Source organism: Rattus norvegicus, chromosome 1, assembly GCF_021556685.1.
Source record: "Rattus norvegicus strain SHRSP/BbbUtx chromosome 1, alternate assembly SHRSP_T2T, whole genome shotgun sequence".
NCBI lineage: Eukaryota > Metazoa > Chordata > Mammalia > Rodentia > Muridae > Rattus > Rattus norvegicus.
The window spans coordinates 189,226,451-189,248,212 of NC_141534.1; the positions used below are offsets into that span (position 1 = coordinate 189,226,451).

The 21,762-nt window shown below is 44.8% G+C and overlaps 1 protein-coding gene across 1 annotated transcript in view; it reads left to right on the top strand.

Moving 5' to 3' along the window:
• The first annotated feature begins 12,970 nt into the window (after nt 1-12,970).
• Nucleotides 12,971-21,762, top strand: part of Scnn1g (sodium channel epithelial 1 subunit gamma) — a 33,803-nt gene continuing 25,011 nt past the window's right edge. Inside the window, 5 exon segments of the mRNA NM_017046.2 lie at nt 12,971-13,019; nt 16,353-16,701; nt 18,565-18,868; nt 20,203-20,393; nt 21,577-21,680. Coding sequence (NP_058742.2) covers nt 16,385-16,701; nt 18,565-18,868; nt 20,203-20,393; nt 21,577-21,680 — 916 coding nt within the window. The 5' untranslated portion in view covers nt 12,971-13,019; nt 16,353-16,384.

Below are 21,762 nucleotides of genomic sequence, written 5' to 3' on the forward strand. Positions count from 1 at the left end.
ACACACACACACACACACACACACACACACCTCTATAATTAAAAAGAGGCCAAAGAGTCACATACAAATGAAAAAGCAGAATTTTATCAGACATTCAAAAACAAAACAGAGGCTTAAATATAGTAAAGCCATGCCCTCAAAATAAAAAGGAATACTATTTCCTGCTGGGTGGTGGTGGCACAAACCTTTAATCCCAGCACTCAGGAGGCAGAGACAGGCAGATCTCTGAGTTTAAGGCCAGCCTGGCATAACTTCCAGGACAGCCAGAGCTACACAGAGAAACTCTGTTTAAAAAACAAAAACAAGACAACAACAACAGGAAAAACTATTTCCAAGCTAGCAACTCAGCATAAGGTAGAAATAAAGTCAATTGCATGCAATGACTCAGAAGATGTAGTTCCTGGGCTGCCCAGATGATCCAGTGGAGAAAGTCCTTGTATGGGGACATGAGCTTGTGTCCCCACAGGGACCACATGACAGTCAGGTGTTGCTACACACATTTGAAACTCAAGTTCACTCTTGCTCTCTTGCTCTTGCCTTCCTGCCCCCACTCTCTCCCCATTCCCTTCCCCCTCTTTCTTTACATGCTCATGGCTGGTCTCTAACTCCTCTGTTTCTCTCTCTCTCTTTCTCTCTCTCTCTCTCTCTCTCTCTCTCTCTTTCTCTCTCTCTCTGCCTTTTTCTGCCTCAAATACACTCTTGACTCCCCTCCCCACACCCTGAATAAACTATTCTATACTAAAAAAAAAAAAGAAAAGAAAAGAAAAGAAAAGGAAGGAAGGAAGGAAGGAAGGAACTCAAGTTTTAGGTACCAGGGACATTTGGGGCCTGGGATCTTGCTGCTTGTCTAGTCTCACTAAAACAATGAGCTCTAGATTCAATCAGTCAGAGACTGTTCCAGAAAGTGAAGTACGGGGGTGGGAGGACACTCGATGCTTATCTCTGACTCCTCACAAATCCATACACACAGGTGCACTTACATGCATATAACACACGTGTTTTTACATGACCTCTTGATTGAAACTTTATTGAAAAACACAGTTGACTGAGCTGAAAGGTTTAATTTTAAAGTCTAACCAGAAAGCCAGGATACAGGATATCTAACAGAGTGGCTAAAGGAAATGACAGAACAGTTAAAAAAAATCTTGTGTATGTTTACAAAAGACTCTAAGAGGGATGGTTCAAGTAGGGAAGGGGGGAAACAGTGTGTCTAGCTACAAGAAAAAGAAATTAGCAGAATTTGTAAGTACTACTGAATAGCTTGGAGAGAATCGAATGCAGTGACAGAAAACAGTGCAGGCAAAAGCAATCCATCATAACCCTAAGGGAAACGCAGAAGCTGAACAAGAGGGAAAAGAATGTGACTACAGCGTATGGTGCAGATCAGCGTGGTAGAAGTTTTGCATGGTCAGTTACGTCAGACACCACCTGAAATGGCACTGTGAGAGAAACACACCACTTTCTACACCAGCCTCCTGTTACCCTGGCACTGAAAGAGGTGCACTGAGTGCTACACCAGCCTGCTGTTACCCAGTTCTCCTTGGTGCCATTTTCTCTTCCTGGCTTGCCAAGAGAGTATTGATTGTGCTTGAAAGAGCAATGTTCCCAGCGGAAAGGCTTTTTTCATATTCCTCACTTACAGGAATAGCCAGCCCCAGTACTGGTGACTGACACGGAATGAAAGAACACAAAAAATTCTGGGATTCTAGGAAAGTGTTCTTGTTTTGAGACACAGTCTGTCTGTGTAACCCTAGCTGTCTTGGAACTCTATATAAACCAGGCTGGCCTCAGAGTCACAGAAAAAGACTTGCCTCTGCCTCCCAGGAGCTGGGATTACAGGCATTCGACACTTCATCCACCTGGGGGCTTTTTTTCCTTCTGAGTTTGGAACATGAACTATAACTACCTTTTCCTCTACCCTCTTTCCTCTTCTCCTCACCCTCCTCCTTTTTTCCTTCTTCCTCCTCTTCCTTATTTCCTCCTTCTCTCCCTCCTCCTCTTCCTTCTCCTCCTTCTCTCCTTCCTCCTCTCCTCCTTCCTCCTCTCCTTCTTCTTCCCCCTTCTCTTCTTCTTCCTCTTCCTCCTTTTCTTCTTCCTCTTCCTTTCCTTTGTGAGGCCTGGTAAACAATAGCCATCTTGTGATCCTGAGGGTCAGGACCACATGCTAAGAGTAGCAGCTTTAATGAAAACAGGAGACAGGTTCTTTGTAACACTTTTGGACAATCGAATTGACTTTTAGGCAGCAGTAAAACAAAAATGAACACTTTAAAATACAACCAGAGAGTGGTTGGTCACTACCATAACATCTTGCACTAGAGGCTATATTTCCCCAGGCCAGTCATTATCCCAGATCTGTCAAATAACTAGAAATAGGTATGAAAAGACACATATGAGGTCTGCACTGAACACTCAGAACATTGCTGAGAGAAATTCAGAAACCCAAGTAAGTAGAAGGACATACCATGTTCATGGTTAGAACATACACTATTATAGAACTAGCACGTAGAGCTTCTTGAACTTTCCCTCGTCTTCCAGCCACAGCAACCAACACCTTAAACAATTAAAGCAAAATATCTAAACTAGGAAACCTATATTGGTCAATACTGTTGATTTCTATAATCGTTCCACAACCAAGACACAAAACAGGCTTGCCTCTACAAAGAAAGTTCTCTCTGACCTCACCCATTCCCTTCCGGACTCCATTCTTGGACCTTATAACCACCAATCTGTTCTCCATCTCTGTAGTTTTATCAGAGCTTTGACCAGAATTGGGATCTCCAGCACCCACATAAGTGCCAGGAGGGCAGACATGGTGGATGCCTGAAGTCCCAGAACCCTAGAGGCAGAGATAGGTAATCCCCACATTGTAGTGTCTAGCTAAGCTTGCTTAATTGAAGAGTTCTGAGTTCAAGTGAGATGCTGCCTCAGTAAATAAGACGGAGCTCAATTAATGAAGACACCCGAGACCAACCTCTGTCTGTCATATATGTACATGGGCATGTAAACTCACATGTGCCCACCCCTCCAGACACACCACATATATACACACCAAAAATGAATGCTACGTAATTGAAGACACATGATTAAATAACACTGTGTTGTGCCCTACCCCCACTAAGCATCTATTCTTGAAGTCTATCCAAGTCATTACATGCTTTACTTCCACATTTCATATCGTGTTGAAGTTTGGTTAATTATTTACTTACCTGTTGAAAGATGCCTGAAACATCCATGGCTTACTGCTATTAAAGATGCTGCTAACATTGACATTCAGAAATTTGCCTGAATATAAGTGTACATTTTTCTGCCCGAGGATGTGAATGCTGGATTTTGTGTTAAGCAATGTGTAGTTTCATAAGGAAATGTTAAACTCTTTTCCAGGGTGGTTGTATGACGCTGCACTGCAATCAGCAATGTATAGCAGATCCAGTCTCTCTACATCTTTGCCTGGAAATAGTCTTTTAAAATATGTCCATCAGTGCTATAAATTTCCACTATGCATAGCCTTAGTGGCTCTCCCAGGTGTATTTTTGATTTAGCCACAACTAACCAGAGACAAACAAAGCCTTTTGTTGTTTTGTTTTGTTTTCCAAGAGAAGGTTTCTCTATGTATTCCTGGCCGTCCTGGAACTAGCTTTGAAAACCAGGCTGGCCTTGAGCCCAGAGCCCGCCTCTGTCTCTCAAGTTCTGGGATTAAAAGTGTGCACTTCCACACAAGGCTTAAATGTGGTCTTAAGTGTATCCTGTGCAACATGGAAGGACACTGTGATTTAGACATTGATCTAGGACATTGTGATCTAGGACTTAAGAGAGAACCCGAGAGCCCCTATTAACTATCTGGATTTAGTTACAGGGGAAAGGAACTTAACAGGCACAAGCTTAAGGAAACCTGGAAAGTTTCACTTTAACAAAATTATTTCATCCTTTGCTGCCTGTAGTTTGTTCTTGAAGAAATAAAGTTTCATAGTTTCATAGATATGAGAAACAAAGTTGTAAAATCAAGGTTTTGACAAATACATCTGGTGGTCAGGATGCCTATGACAAACTTGTGTCCTTTCTGAGAGACACATCTGATGTCAGGATGCCCAGCGATGTGATAAAGTTTTGGTGATCAAGATATTGAGGCAATTCTGACTAAGCTAATTAAGATAAAACAAAAACAACTGTTCTCGGAAAGACACCTCCCTGTGGTAAATTCCAAGAACAACCTCAAGATGTCATCCTGACCCTGTCTGATCACCCAGTTCATCTAAGGGATGTGCCAACTTAGCCCTTTCCCAGTGATTCTCCAAGGCCAGGTGTAGGACTGGATGAGGAAAGTGACTAAGCCAAGAACAGCCCCTTGAGCAGGCCAGCCAATACCTGACCAGATCCTTTGTCCTGTGCACCACCAATGAGAATAAGCCAGCAAACCCTGTTGCTGAAGTCTGCCCTCTGTAAGGAATAAAAGTTGTATGCTTTTTGAGTTCGGGGTTGCCTCTGCCTGCATGGATGAGTACATACGTGGATTAAAAACCTTATACCCTCATGCTATTGCAGCCGTCACTTTATCAATCTGTGCTCTGTGGGTGGTGCTCCTGAGGTAAGGGCACTTCGGGGTCTTACATCATTCTCTGGGATTGAGGCCTGTTTAGTTTTATTTTATATGCATTGGTGTTTTGCTGCATACATGTCTGAGTGTCAGACCCCTGGGTGTCATGGGTGTCAGGTCCCCTAGAACTGGAGTTACAGCTAGGTGTGAGCTGCTGTGTGGGTACTGGGTCCTCTGGAGGAGCAGCCAGTACTCTTAACCACTGAGCTATCTCTCCAGTCCTGAGCTTTCCTCCTTCCAGGTTAGCATGTCCATCGATGATGTAGGACTTCCAGGTAGCATCTCTGACATTTCCAGGAGACATAATCTCAAAAACAATTTTGCAAGACAGGGTTTCTCTGTGTAGCCCTGACTTTTCTGGAACTCATTCTATAAAGCAGGCTGAACTCCACCTGCCTGTCTCTCAAGTGTTGGTATAGAAGGTATGCACCACCACACCCAGATCAAAAAAAATGTATAAATAAATGTTACCCAGCCCGGAGGAGTAGGAAGAGAGAGATGGGTCCCTGAGGCTCAATGTTCTGGTTTAGTAAGAGGCCTTGCTTCAACATTAAGGCAGGGGTGACCGAGGAAGAAATCGACCTCTTGTCTCCACATGCATGTGCACACATATTCACCCACATGTGCTCATACATACAGGCATATTACACACACACACACACACACACACACACACACACACACATCCCTATAAAGTATATCTTTGCAGATTTCAATAGAAAAACCACATTGTTTGAAAATGAATGAAAAATAAAATTTCAGAAAAATATGAGCTTGCTTAAGTAATAAAAGTCTTATTTATATAACAACTTTTAAGTCTGGAACAATGGATAAAATTGTTAGTAATAAGGTAATTCGTATTGGTGCATATACTAATTAAGCAATACTTTGATTTTGTCTGAATTGTTTAGCATTTTATGGTTAATATTATTAAAAATTCAAGTACAGGAGATGGAAAGATAGATGGCTTAAAGTCATTAACACTTGCTGTTCTTGCAGAGGACCTGGGTTTGATTCTCAGCACTCACATGACAGCTCAACCACTTGAAACTCCAGTTCTGACGCCCTCTTCTGGGCTCCGTGGATACTGCATGCCTGAGACACACAGACACATTTAAGTAAAGCACCCACATACATATAAATAAATGAAGTATGCAGGAAAGTAGACTTGGGGGATACATTTTAAACATTCGAGTGCATTTCAATTTTTTTTAAAGATGGAAGCCAGCAATATGGTTTAGTGGTTTAAAATGTCTGCTGCACAGGCCTGACAGCCTGAGATCCTTGGTCTCTAGAACCCACATAAAGGTAGAAAGAAAAAATTGACTCCACAAGGTTGACATCTACACATATCCTATGGCGTGTGCCCCTCCACACAAATTAAAATGAAAAAACCGAAGCCTAAAAGAGAGATGGTTGAAAAAAATCATTAATACTGATTAGAATAGCAAAACTGTCTTTTGATAATATGGATTAATAGCTCTCTAAGAGATCACCTCAGAACATGACAAAGCTCAGTTGCTTGTGAAACCATAGAGACCCACCAGCTTCATCGGGAGACAAATAGCAGGCCAGGGATTGCATATATGATGTCATTTATGTTATGCATGCACATACTATGTATAATATGACACATATATGGCCAACTAGTCAACACCCCCCAGTACCAACCAACCAAATCACTTGCAATTGAATGAGTGTTAGCCGACATTGTTTTCCCTTCAGAGCCAGAACTTTCTAGGCTATATTCTCACTCTAATCCTTAGAGCAATTAGCCACTTTTCTTTCCACTAAAATGCATCTCCCAGCCCCAGCCTCCTGTATGCCAGCATCTCCCCACATCCTCTATCCTCCCACCTCTCTCCCAACCACAACCTTTCCCTTAACCTCCATTTTCTCCATCTTCCTGTCCCGCTTTCTGCTGCTCCTACTTGCTCCCTGTTTCATCCTCCTTTCAACAGCACCCCACTTCTTTCTATTCAGCTGTACCTTTTCTTTCCAAACTGTAGCTACAGTCTAATGCAGTGCAGTATGGCCTCAGATTTACTACCTGGCCAGACCATGTCTTTAACACTCAGGTCTTTGTTGGCATCGACCCAAACCACAGGAGTCGTTCTCTAATCACAAGGGAATGAAAGCAGAAATTCAAAGAAGGGAATCCGGGAATGCCACAAATATAGAATAAAGATGCTTTCCCCCAAACAATGTAGATCAAAAGACAAACCACATGGGAAAATTCTTTGAGAGTGGTGAAAATGAGCCCACAAAACAGCGAACGTAATGAGATGTGCTCAGTTATTAGAAGAAGACTTAACACTGTGAGAGCCTACATTAAAGAAAAGACTGGAAACGAATAATGTAACCATCTACCCTAAGACACAAGAAGAAAGGAAGACCCAACAAGATGTGTAGGCTATTGTAAACCCTGACTATCTTCTCTCTCCTCAAACCTGGAAGGGAAAAAGTCTGAGAAGAGGAACAGGTCCAGCTGGTTTAAGGCAGTGGTTCTCAACCTGTGGGTCTCTACCCCTGTAGGGGGTTTAAACGACCCTTTCACATGGGTTGCATATCAGATATTTACGTGATGATTCAGAACAGTAGCAAAGTTACAATAGTGAAGTAACAGTGAACTAATTTATGGTAGAGGACCACCATGGGGAACCACACTGAAGGGCCACAGCATTAGGAAGGCTGAGAACAACTGGTTTAAAGGAAACTAAATGAGAACCAGAAAGGTGAGCCTAGGGAACTGAATTTGATCCCTGGAACTCACATGGTGGAAAAAGAGAGAACCTACCCCCTGCAAGTTGCTCTCTGACCTCTACGAATGCACAACACCACGTATGACCGCCACTCTGGTATCGACATATTAGCACAAACACAGACACAAAATAAAAAGTATTTTGAAAGAAACTAGATGGTAAAATCAATACTCATTATCCACAACTTCCATATTTGCAAATTCTTTGAATCACTGAAATGTAGCTCTAAACTCAGTTCTGAGGTACTCATAGGGAGATGCACAGAGAGGCGTGCATTCCCCTGACAGGGGTCAAAAGTGAGGACATCTTGTCATCGACTCTCATACTATATGCAAATGCTAATTTTATAGTCCCACTAAGACCACTGTTTTCTGATTTTCTTCCACACACTCGCTGCTTGCAATCCCTACCCCTGTGAAAAGGCGGCATTGAAGTTGAAGTGCATCTAGAAGATGTTGCTTAGCAAGAAAATATCTTATGCAAACTCTACTCAGGGGTGAGTTATGTTTCTGTTTGTTTTGAGTTCAGTGTGAACAAATCAACTGTTTATAGTCAGGTATGGATTAGTTGATGAGAATGTTGCAGCAGAGGCTTTCAGCAACAGAGCTCTCTACAGTTCACCTTGTGGAGATCATTCAGTATTGGCAACTCTATAGGTCATTAAATAGCACAGAGAGTCAAGAGCTGATCACATAGCCAGGTGGTGCTGGTGCACACCTTTAACCCTAGCATTCAGCAGGCAAAGGCAGACGGATCTCTGAGTTTGAGGACAGCCTGGTCTATGGGGTGAGTTCCTGGACATCAAGGGCTACACAAAGAAACCCTGCCTCAAAACAAACAGACAGACCGACCAAGCGAAAGAACTGATTGCACATTTCTAGTTATAAAGACAGCTTAATTGTGGCTGACTTTGTCTATATTGACTTGATAGGTTGGCTGGAGGATGTCAGCTCAGCCCCTTCATCCTTCTCATCGAATCCATGTTCAGATTGTGAATGGTGTTTTGTGGTGACCAGCAACCCTTTAGAGAGAGACCTCCTGCATAAAAGTCCCAGAAGCTGGGAAGCGCCTTGGTTGCTGTCCACGGTGCTGATTCCCTAAAGCCTGTTTCCTGCCAGTGAAGCCGCGTCCACATAAGTGAATTTAAAGACCCCAGTCCAGAGCAGGTGAGACAGCTCAAAGGTCCCTATGGCCAAACCTGACGACCTGAGTCTAGTCCCTGGGGTCCACATGGTGAAAGGAGAGAATCTATTCTGAAAATTGTAATCTGACCTCCTCAAATGTACCACATAGCACTTAAGTGTCCCCACAGACAAAAATAAATAAGGGGTTAGAGAGATATCTCGGTGGCTAAGAGAACTTGTCACTCTTCCAGAGGACCTGGATTTGAGTCCCAGCATTCATGTGGTGGCTTACAACTGTCTGTAACTTTAGTTCCAGGGGATCTGATGCCCTCCTCATCTGACTTCCACAGTACCAGCTACACACATGGTTACAGGCATACTTGCAGGTAATACACTCATATACATAAAATAAAATAAAGAATAAAGAAAAACATATTAAAAAATCAAAGACCCTGATTCTGACTCCCCAGTAATCAGTGTCTTAAAGAGACTTAGTTAAAGAACAAGATTGGACAGATAAACTTGCTGTCGTCCTACCGGCACAAGATGATGTCCGCAAGAACCAAAGGCCACTGTTCTAGAGCAAGGAAGAAGCCAGCTTGGGAGCAAGCTTCTTTATCCAGCAGGGTTCCCACACTTGTGTCTAGGTCGATGTCTTCTAAACTACCTCACACACTTTTAAGTTGCTTCTGATTCTCCAGAAGCTTTGATTTCCCGATAGCTCTTGTAATCTCTAGAGACCCTGAACTCCTATACTTACCTCAAACCTCTATCTTTTGTAGAAAAAAGTTTCAGGTAGTATTGACTTTAGGGAAGGAGACCCATGAGATCAGAGAAGCCAGAGGAATGGAGGATCTCAGTGAGACTGTTGATTTTTGCGAGTACCAAAGAAAATGGGGCTCAGCAGTTAAGGGCATTTGCTGCCAAAATTGATGATCTGAGTTCAATTCCAAATAGTGGAGGGAGAGAACCTATTTCTGAAAGCTGTCCTCTGACTCCCATTTGTGCACGGTGGCTAGCATATGCCTGCCTGACTGCCTGTGCATGTGCACAGACTTATGTATTTGAATACTTGGTCGCCAGAATTTGGAAAGGGTTAGGGGCGTGGCCTTCTTGGTAGAGGTGTGTCATGGGGTGGGCTTTGAGGTTTCAAAGGCCCATCCATTCCCAGTTAGCTCTCTGTGCCTCCTGGTGGTGGTTGTCTGAAGATGTGAGCTCTTGGCTACTGCTCCACTGCCATGCTTTCCTGCCTGTGTCGGCTCTCCCTACTGTGATGGTCATGAACTCACCTCGGAAAGTGTATGCCCAATAAGCTACTTTTTTTCTGTAAGTTGCCTTGACCATGGTATTTTATTCCAGCAATAAGAAAGTAGCTTAGACATCCTTTCATTGCAGCCTTTAATTTTTAAAATTAATTTATTCCTTTGTTTTGTTTCTGACCTGGAACTTGCTCTGTAGTTCCAGGCGGCCCTAGATTCATGGCTATTTTCTTGCCTTAGCCTCCCAAATACTGGTTACAGGTGTGACCCTCTCTGCCGTGTCAACACATATTCCTTTTAACAAAACAAAATAACACAGATGGATTGAAACACTTGTAAACCTATGTTGAGAAATAACCTCTTTTGAACATATATATTCTTTAATACATGTATGTTTTAACACATACTTACATGACAGTTAAACACCATCTACTACTATTATTATGGTGTATATCCTATTTTACACCTCTACTCTTTTAACTATCCCTTTTGGTATGTGAATTACACTGATTGAGTACATTAACATGGGGAAAATCCCATTGGCAGGAGTTTATTCTGAGGACATAATTAGAGATATATGCACGATTTTATACAAAGAATAATTTATATTAATAAATAGTTAGAGATAATATACCTAGCATAATAAACTGAGCAAGTGAGTCATTCGATGAAGCCACATGTGCACAGTGGCTAGGAAAGCTACACCTCAGGAGATGAGACCCACGGCTCCGCTATGATATGAGAACAGATCATGTGATGTCATTTTTAAAAAAATCTCAATGCATTTAGAAGCAGTATATATATATATACACATAACATTCAGACTGAAGAGATGGCTCAGTATTTAAGGGCATGCACTGCTCATGTAGAAGACCTAAGCTTGATTCCCAGCATCTACATCAGGTAGTTTCCAACTGCTTGTAACTCCAAGGGATTCAGTGCCTTTCCAGGCTTCTGTAGGCACCTGAACTCATGTGAACATGCCTCTCTCTCTCTCTCTCTCTCTCTCTCTCTCTCTCTCTCTCTCTCTCTCCTCCCCCTCCCCATCTCTCTCTCTCACACACACATGCAGACACACAATTAAAAAATCTAAATAAAAAACCCTCATCTTATGCAAGATATAAATGGTATTAAAGTTCTTCCCCACTGAAAACCTCTTGGGCCAGCAGGCCTACACAATTCAAATGACCCTCAGCACAGTTGTCTCCCATATTCCTACTAGGCTGGCCTATTAAACCCCACTTAAAGCATTCCATGACTTTCCAAATCCAAAGTCCCAAAATCCACATTCTTCCAAACAAAAGCATGGTCGGGCCTATCATAGCAATACCCCAGTCCCTGGTACCAACTTCTGTCTTAGGGTTTTACTGTTGTGAACAGACATCATGACCAAGGCAAGTCTTATAAGGACAGCATTTAATTGGGGCTGGCTTACAGGTTCAGAGTTTCAGTCCAGTAGCATCAAGGTGGGAGCATAGCAGAATCCAGGCAGGCATGACGCAGGAGAAGCTGAGAGTTCTACATCTTCATCTGAAGGCTGTTAGCAGAATACTTGTTTCCAGGCTGTTAAGATGAGGGTCTTAAAGCCCATACCTACAGTGACACATCTACAAGACCACACCTACTCCAACAAGGCCATACCTACTCTGACAAGACTACATCTCCAAATAATGCCTCTCCCTGGACCAAGCATATATAAACCGTCACACACACGTGTGTGTATGTATATATTCCAAATTATAATTGTCCTAAGGTTTCTAGTATGACAAAACACCATGACCAAAAGCAACTTGGAGAGAAAAGGGTTTATTTAAGCTTACACTACCAGATAACAGTTTATCACTAAGGGTTATCAGGGCAGAAACTTAAGCAGGGAAGGAACGTGGAGTCAAGAACTGAAGCAGAGGCCATGGAGGAGTGCTTTTTATTGGCTTACTCCTCACAGCTTGCTCCCTTGTTTTCTTATAGCACCCAGGACCACCAATCCAGGGTGGCACCACCCACAGTGAGCGGGACCCTCCCATCAGTCATCAACCAAGAAAATACTGCACAAGCTTGCCCACAGGCAAATCTTACGGAGGCCCTTGGGAGAGTCTCTCTTTCCAAATGAGTTAACATGTTAACAACAAATTAGCCAGTACAATGATTCTACTAATGTTTATTTAGGGAGGGACATGGGTTATTATGTTAATTCTTCACATGAGTTATTATGTCAATTCTTCACCATGAGCATTTGTTGCAAAAAATTATAGGGATTTTAGGGGATTTTTCTTTACATTGTTCTTCAATAATGCTTGACATGTTTCTACCCACCAAAAGTGTGATCTTTGGTTGGGCAAAAGAAGCATCTCTTGGGAAGCCAGAGGTTCATGCCACCCTGTTGACTCAGAGGGCAGCTGGTCTCAAATTCTCTAGTAGCTGAGGATGACCTTGAGCCTCTGAGTCTCTTGTCTTACCCTAAACTCCAGATCTAGCACCATAAGTACCACCACATTCGGTTTATGTAATAGTGGGGATGAGCCCCGGGGCTTCAGTTATATTAAACAAGCTCTCTACCAACTGATCTACATCCTCAACTCAAGAATCTGCATTTTAACAAGGTCTGTAGGTGGATCTAAACACATTTGAGTCTAAGATGTTTTAATACTTATTAACACCCTTTCTTTTGTGGGGCCATGTTTCTTCCCAGATCAAAGGGATTGTAACTTGGACACTTGTCTTGGATCCCTCACGGTTTCAGCGTTCTAAACTTGCTTCTAATAGTTAATATGTGCGAGTCCTTAGAGAAAGACAGCTGACAGGCTCAAAGAATGAGTGGTCTGGTTAAATAGCTCCTGTTGCCCACAGTGGAACTCTAGAAGATGCAGAAGCAGCAGTAAGAGAGCTCCTGTGATCTGAGCGAGAGTGCGATGTGGACGCTGCAAAGTATCTTGGAGCTGTAATGCAGCTTGCAGAGTGGCCTCTGGGAGGCAGCAAGCACGCACGGTGCCACCGCAAGACTGCGCAGCCCGGGTTGAGGCGCGGAGCTGACTCAGGACGGCAGGTGGCACTGCGGGGTCGCGGCTTACTCGGGGCTGAGACGAATCGGGGGTGGCCAGGGGAAAACACCTGGGCAGGTGTGGGCGGAGTCTGAGTGAGGAGGAAACTCTAGGGGCGGGGCTTGAGCCTGACCCACGGGCGCTTCTGGCCGTGCCACTTGGAGATGCTTGGCTTTATGAGGCCAGAAGAAGAGGAGCGTCTCCAGACTGTACACACGCCAGCCGTGACCCTTCGGATCTGAGAGGTAAGCTCAGCCGCGTCGGGTCAGTTCGATCCCGGGGTTCCAGGTACTTGAGCAGCCACAGGGCGTGGTGACTTCCAAGAAAAAAGATTATTCTGTCCACGGGTGGCGGGATGCTGAAACATTACCAAGAGCTTGGCTCGGGATACAGAAGCTGAGCTGTCGCGTTTTCTGAGCCGGTGTGAGTGGGAGGAGCGCATCTCGGATCTTCTCTGCCCAGCTCAACCGGCTTCCCAGCCTTGAAGAGCATGCATTGACCGCGACTGTTCTTTCCGCCGCGGGAAAGCTTTTCTTTAGAGGTGCCTGCTGCAGAAAGAAACAAGCACTTGAAGTGGGCTAGTTGAAAGAGGAGCCCGAGACTGCAGCGGCGCGAAAGCTGGCGCGAAGCAGATGGCTTTTGCCGCAAAACTGCGCCAGGTCGCTTCCCAAAATGCAGCGAGTCAGTGGGTAGCTCTGTCCCAGGGCTTGAGGTTCTGAGGCTCAAGTTATTTCTGAATAGCACCGTGGCATGGCGGGAATCAAAACATTGCCTGATCCCAGGCTTTTGTGCCCAAACTCTAGAATGAACAGAGCCTCGCAAACATGTCACCCCTCGTCAAGCTTCAGTTTCCTGACGGGGACAGAGGCAAGGATGGGGGGGCGGGTGAGAGGGAAGGGAGCAAGTGTGGTAAGGAAAATGGAGACTTGGAATTTCAAAGAATTCTTTCGTTCTTTCATACTGTGTGGCCTTGGGCAGATTACCTAACCTTTTTACACCTGTGTTTGCATCTCTGTGGGATGGGGATAGAAATGACACATCGTCTTGTCTGTAGTGAGAGTTAAATTAGGTGGAAACATTGGAATAGGAATCCTGGGCACGGCTGTATCTGTAACTGATATCTGCCATTATTGCTGCTGCAGCAGTTGTCACCTGCGACCACTATCATTAAGCAATGACATAACTAGTATGTGGTCTTGGGTTCAAATCCTAGCCCGGACACTTTCTATTATGACCTTGGGCACACTACTTAGTCTATCTGTGTGCCTCCATTTCATTTGTGTAGTGGGGAAATTACGATATCTACCGGAGAAGACCATTGAGAGTATTCTGTGAGTTAACTCTTGAGATGAGTTCTGAGTGTATTAGCTTCAAAGTCCTCTACCAAAGAACCAGTTGAATCAAGTCCCACAGTCTACTAGAGCGACAGCCTTGCTTTGTCTTAGAGTTGAAATATTTATGTGAACAATCTGGAGTTCCCCCTAGCATGACTGGCTGATCCCCTGCAGAAAAGATGAATGGGAACCCCAAGAATCCAGAATTCAGCTTTTGACAAACATCCAGCAGAGGGAAACATCTCCCCTCCTCCCTCCTCTCCTTTTCTTTTTCCTTTTGCTTTTTGACAGAGTCTTATTACATAGCCCTGGATGGTCAGAACTTGATAGCTTAATATATAGACCAAGGTGACTTAAACTCACAGAGATTCTCTTACCTTTTTCTGCCTTCTGAGTGCTGGGATTTAAGGCATGTGCCACGATGATTCACAGCATTTTTTTTTTTAAGGATGACAATATTTAAAGCAAGGCAAATCACACTGCTTGCCAAGGGACTAAAGATTTTTGTCAATAAGAGATAGTTTTTCTCAACCTAGAAAAATCCCATAGGTCCGTGGGTGGGGCAGGTTATTGGGGTCAGTCTGGCTGCCTCTGAACGTCTTACCCCTGGCCTCCAATATCTTTCTTTCGTACTATAATCCCCAAGCCACAAGCATTGTAAACTTGAGAGCCTTGTCCCCCAACTTTCCCCCCAATCTTGGACCACATTCCAGTTATTCAGGATGGGAGAAAACTTATTCTGGTGGCCCAGAATCCTGTCTAGAGAACGTGACAGTGGACATCATTATGTTAATCTAACTAAGTCATTCTCAGGAAGATGTTTTCTCTCGTATGTAGAACCTAGATTTAAGTGGAAGGGTGAGATGGATTGGAAGGGGGACTGTGAGCGAGTAGACAGAGATTGTGAGGGGAGTGAAGAGGTGGTCGAGGAACAGAATACATGTGGCACAAGAGCAGAATGGGGGATTGTTTGGGAGGAGGAAAGGGCCCAGCAGGTGCAATGAGGGAGAGGACAGATTGCAACAAAGTATAATGACACATATGTATGAAAGTGCCACAAAAAATCATCCCCACTATTTTAATTGGGTATTTTTTTATTTACATTTCAAATGTTACCCCCTTTCCCCTACCCACACCCCCACCCCCACCCCCACCCCCATTATTTTATGCACCATCTTGAAAAAGACAAAGAAAAGAACATGATGGGGCCATCAAAGTCCCCAACTTGGTTGCAGACCCCGCGTAGACACAGGAGCCATGCCATGTATCTTGAGCAAGTGACTCCACCTCTCTGATATGGAGATAACAGCGGTATATCTGCCTAATGTAGATAATATATAATATAAAATATATAAACTACTGTATATTTATATACAGAGATTACATAATCATGAGGCTTGGTAATTGTATCCATGGTACAATGATCTGATGTACAATGTACTGTACATTGCCAAAATGAACTCATGGCGTGCTATTTCTGCCGCTGAGATGCAACATACACATGTGAATGTGTTCATTCGTTTCCCAATACTTACCCCAGAGGCTGTCTCTAAATTAGGTAAAATCAGGTCAAATGACCTGGGGCTCGTAAATATGGAGAGGCCAGCAGTCATGGGGCTGATGTGACACCAGCTGCTATTGACCTCGGTAAGGAGAAGAAATGAAACAGAAATCATTTCACTTAGAAGAAAGCAACATGGAAGAGGGGCAGGGGAAACATGGTCAGGACAGAATCTACAAGCTGCTGGGAAATTGTGGGAGATTTCATCAGACAGTGAACACATTGCCTGACATGTGCTCTGTGCAGGAGGGACATTTCACTAGGCACCAGGAGACATTGTAAAACAGGAGGGCTGCTCTCAACAAGTGGCCAATGGAAGCGATAAGGCACGGGTTATAGTGCCTCTCTGCCTGATAAGAGAAGTCTGGCTGGGTTGCTTTGAGGGCACCTGCCCCAGGAACTCCAGGGAAAGGTCCTTCAGCCAGTCCAGCCAGTATGTACAGGTTACACCTTGCCCTGCACCCACAAGGCTAGGCCTGGGGGCCCTAAGAGGAGGAGGCAGTTGTGGTGGCCCAAAGCAAATATCCTGGAGAAGGGGCCAAGGGCTCAGAATGTAGCCTGTCCAGCCCATAGAAGAAAAAGGCCTCTAAGAACACATGGGTTTGGTGTTTCCCAGTCGCAGGCTCCAGAGATGGGCTGACAGGTCTGTGCTTGCAAACTCACTAACCCCTCTGTCCCTTCAGAACTCTGCAGGCAGCAAAGTCCTGTCCTTACCATGGCGCCTGGAGAGAAGATCAAAGCCAAAATCAAAAAGAATCTGCCGGTTCGAGGCCCCCAGGCACCAACCATTAAGGACCTGATGCATTGGTACTGCATGAACACCAACACCCACGGCTGCCGCCGCATCGTGGTGTCCCGAGGCCGCCTTCGGCGCCTGCTGTGGATCGCGTTCACGCTAACTGCAGTGGCCCTCATTATCTGGCAGTGCGCCCTCCTCGTCTTCTCTTTCTACACCGTCTCTGTCTCCATCAAAGTCCACTTCCAGAAACTGGATTTCCCTGCCGTCACTATCTGCAATATCAACCCTTACAAGTAAGAGACTGCCCCGGTATACGGGAGAGGGAAGTCCGGCCTCTCATGGATGTCAAAGCCCCTCCCCCAGTGTGGCGGTACGAGCGCCACACCAACCTGCTGACACAGGCTTTAGCGACTCGATTTGATCGCCAAGATCGATTTCAGACCTGCATGTTTTCAGTTCAATGTCTATGTCTGTGGCAAGTAGGCAGGGGAGGCTGCCTCACCAATTCTGTTTGGTGACTGGGCCTGAAATGAGGTTAGCACTCTGCACCCCCCCGCGACTCCCCCCCACACTCAGGTAACACAACTGAGTCTTCCCAAGTTCACTCTCTTACTCTCCCCCAAAGCCAGGCTGACTCAGAAGTGACACCCAGGTGACTTCCGGAAGCATCCTTGCTGCCCTGACCCCTCATCTCAGTGAGCTGAGCCCAGCCCAGTAATTGAGCTCCCTGGGCTCTGGACAGGATCAACCCTTGGTGCTGCCCTGTTGTCAGTGGCAGGACCTGTTCTAAATGGGTCATCAGAGTCCTCAGAATTATGGGAAACTGATCTAAGAGAGCAGTCAGAAATGCAGCAGACTTCTTCAGAGCTGGGTGCAGAGAGTGGGGTGCAGAGTGGGAAGAGCAGAAGGAGCGAGATTGGCCGGAAGCTTGATTTGTTCAGAGGCAAGTATTTGAAGGCAAAGGTCAAAGCCAAAATCAGGCCTCAGACTCATGCTCTACCTCGAAAGTCTCCTCAGTCTTCCTTCTTTCCTCTCCCCATTCCCAGCTTTTCCTTCGCCTTCTCCCACCGATATTCAAAGCATAATCATTTACTCAGCTTTTGCAACTTGTCAGACGTTTTTCTGGCTTCTGGGGCACAGCACAGAATAATCCTAACACATTCTTTGCCCCAGGGGAACATATACTATGAGGGAGTAAAGTATTAACAAATATATTTATGCTACTACAAATAATAATAGTGGCCCTTTAATTGCCTCTGCACATATATATTTCTTTGAAAATTTTAACATTATTTGTATACTTGGAGACAGAGCCAGGCTATGTAGCTCACACTGGCCTCAAATTTTGATCTTCCTGCTTCAGCCTCCCAAGTGCTTGCACTGTAGCTATGTGCCGCCATTCCCAGATTTATTTCTTACGCTTGTATTAAACAAGCCCCCCCCCTTTTTTTAACAATTTAAAATTTGCAAAAAGCTTCATCTTACAAATAAGCAGGCTGGGAAATTGAGACACAGAAAAGCTAAGAAACTTATCTGAGGTCACAGTGGGCATTGGGAGGGAAAGCTTGAACAAGGCAGGAAGTTGGACTCTGAAACTGATATCCTTAGCTTCTATGCCATCATGACCTCTACAGAAAGCAAGAGGGGGAGGGAAGAGAGAGTCACGAGAGAGGCTGGGACCATGTAGTATAGTGACACATTAAAAAAAATCATTATACTTCATGGTTTTTGTTTGTTTGTTTTTTGTGAGCTTGGGTGTTGCCAAGGTGACAGTCCAATCTCTTGCATCTCAGCACTGGTTGGAGGATGTCCAGTAGACAGAGGCACAGTGTGGCAAATGGAAATGGATCCTCCTCTGTATGGTTAGCCGTTATTAATGTATCCTCACTGTTGCTACATTATGGGAGGCACCCAAGAGTCAACATTCCAGAGATCCTGATTGGGGCATCAGCCAAGAATGAATAGATAGACATGGCAAAGGTGGAGAGCCAGTGGTCATTTTAAGCGGGGCAAGTGATGAAAGCCCTCCTCCCCTTGGCCAAGGGACTGGTCAGGAGACATAGGGGTGACACGGCAAGAGGGAAGGCAACATGAAGAAGCTACAGCACTGCGCTAGGGTCTTTCTCCTCCATGACATTTTGTTCCCACTTTGGTAGGTACAGTGCTGTGAGTGACCTTCTGACTGACTTGGACAGTGAGACAAAACAGGCCTTGCTGTCCTTGTATGGGGTCAAAGAATCTCGGAAACGCCGGGAAGCAGGATCCATGCCGTCCACCTTGGAAGGCACACCACCCAGATTCTTCAAACTGATCCCACTGCTGGTCTTCAATGAGAATGAGAAGGGAAAGGCCAGGGACTTCTTCACTGGCCGGAAGCGGAAAATCAGCGGGAAAATCATTCACAAAGCTTCTAATGTCATGCACGTTCATGAGTCGAAGAAACTGGTGGGATTTCAATTGGTAAGACTCACTTCCTCACACTTCATGGGTGTAGGGGAGATCGGGGAGCTGGTGGGCTCACAGTCTCTTCTTGATCATTACAGTCAATAGGCCAACTGTAAGATTTATACCTTGATGGGGTAGGCTGGTGGCAAGTAACTGAAACCAGCTCCAGCAGGCTTCAGCATGGGAAAGGTCTTAGGAAAGAGCCAGTGACTCACAAGGGCTTTTTAAAGGACAGAAATTTGGGGAGACCTAGTGATCAGAGGACCAAGAAATGGATTCATTCAGATACTGATGCCATTTTTACTCTTTCTGTTAATCCCTAAGATGCAGATTCAATCTTGGGATTCTACTTAGACAAGCTTGGGGAGTACCTGAGAGATTAGGGAAGGGTGGGGAGCTCCAAAGAAAAAAAACGATGCACAGATATCAGGAAGGGGAAAATAATCGATAGCAAATACACTAGGGCTCCCAGGAGTACTTGCCTCCATGAGATGCCATGGCTAGACTTCTACTCTCTCTCCAACCCCCATCCCATTCAAGCAACAATAGAAAGCAGCTATTCACTGAAAATGAACTCCATTTCCCTCCTGGCCAAAGTCTGTCTCACTCTGTCTCTCCATGCCACCACTAGAGCACAGAGTAGGACTTGTCTTCACCTTAATAGCCTCAATGATGAGACTTTTGAATCTAGCAATGTTTTCTATCAATCTAAACAAATTTTCAACAAAGAAAAGGAGCCTTATCAAAACTACTAGGACTTCAACATCCTCCAGGTTCCATTCAAAGGATAGTCAGGTGACTTTCCAAGCCCAGGGTGATGAAAATGCCTGGAATGTTCCGTGGCTTCTCTCTAGAGCCCTCAGAATTAAGTATTCCAAGCATGAGCCCTTCCAACTTCTTGCTATGTGTGGCTGGGTAGGTTGGTATTCCAGCTAACATTCCTTCAGTGATATAGGCCATACATTAGTGCCTTGTCTGAGATTCTGCAAAGAAGTAACATCAGAGTCTGGGCTCGAACCCAGATTTCTAGACTATGTTGATGATAAGAAATGAGAGTGTTCAATAGGAAGACAATGGCACGAATCGGCTAAACCCTAAATATATGAGAACCCTAAAAACTGATTGTGCTTCTTGTCCAATGCAGACAGTAGTAGGGAATCATAGGAACTGACCTCAGTGTCCTGCTTTGCTCTCTCTTTTATCCTTGAGCTTGGAGTTGACCTCCTCAAGCTCCCAGAAGTGAGAGGAAACCAATCTTGTTCCCAAGGACCTACCCTGGCATCTGTAACTCACGTCAGCCCTTCTGATAGCGCCAAGACTGACAGGCTGGTGTTCCCTCTTCTTCGCAGTGCTCAAATGATACCTCTGACTGCGCCACCTACACCTTCAGCTCAGGAATCAATGCCATCCAGGAGTGGTACAAGCTTCACTACATGAATATCATGGCACAGGTGCCTCTAGAGAAGAAAATCAACATGAGCTATTCTGCCGAAGAACTGCTGGTGACCTGCTTCTTCGATGGGATGTCCTGTGATGCCAGGTCAGGAGGGGACACTCTCTGAGAACCAGAGGCTCCAAGCTCAGGACCTTTCCATGCCTCTGGAGCTCACCTGTAGGCCTTGAGAACACTCACTCTACCCTTTGTAAAATCACTTACAAGGGAGCTAGGTTTCAGGAACACTTGAAAAATGTACCTGACATGGAATCATAATATTTTTAAACCCATTAAATCTCCTGTCCACAATACAGGGTAGGCAATAGCATGCATGTAGCTTTGTATATTACTGTGATACATACCTATGTCTGAGGTCCATCACTCTGATACAGAAGAAAAAGGAAAGAAGGGAGGGAGGGACAGAGAGATGGGGGAAGGAAGATAGCCAAGTGTTCATATTGTGCTCATTCTGCTTTAAATATAATAATCAGACTCCTGGTAGTGACTATGAAGTCGATGGGACATTACGAGGTGATCCCTCCAGCATGAAGGGTTTAACTATCTTCTTTTTTTAAAATTCTAAGCCCTTCTGGCCCTTCTATATGTTAATATGCATATTATTCTGTGCAAATGTTGAGTGATTAGGATCATCTCACCCTGGGGATAAAGGTTCTGAAATTACATGATGGCCATAGGATGGGACTCCTTCTCTGATAATCATTTTCATAGGGTTGAGCGTTTGAAAAGCTCTAAGTGTTGGCTTAGAAGTTCAAGGGTAGAGGGATTTCCGTATGGGCATGTGACATAAAGAATGTCATGTCGGGGTTGAGGATAGAGTTCCACTGATTGAGAGTTTGCTTACCATGCACAAAGCCCCAGGTTCCACTCCTGGTATGGTGGTGCACATCTCTACTCCCAGCACTCAGGAGGTGAAGCAGGAGTATTGGATGTTCAGTGTTATTCTTGGCTACACGAGGAATTTGAAGTGAGCCTGAGACACATGAGACCCCATTTCAAAGACAAAATAATATCAAATCAAAATAGAGACAGTGGAGAAAGGATTAAGAGGGAGAACAAAAGCATAGTCTTAATTCTACACCAAGGCTTGCCAACCCGATTAAGGGCCTGTTCTTTTCATCTGAGGGAAAATGGGACCAGTGAGCCACATGCTCATCCATTATCCCAAAGGGAAGCTTTCCCTATCAACGCAATGCTTCCTGACTTCAACTGAGATACACAAGGGCAAGCCCCAGCCCAGCTCTTTCTGAACCTTCCTCTCCCTCCACAGGAACTTCACGCTTTTCCACCATCCAATGTATGGGAACTGCTACACATTTAACAACAAAGAAAATGCCACCATCCTCAGCACCTCCATGGGAGGCAGTGAGTACGGTAAGGAGGCCTGCAAGGAGGGAACCATGAAACATGAGTAGCTATCTTGACAGCAGCAGTGCAAGTGGGGATGCTTGCGCCT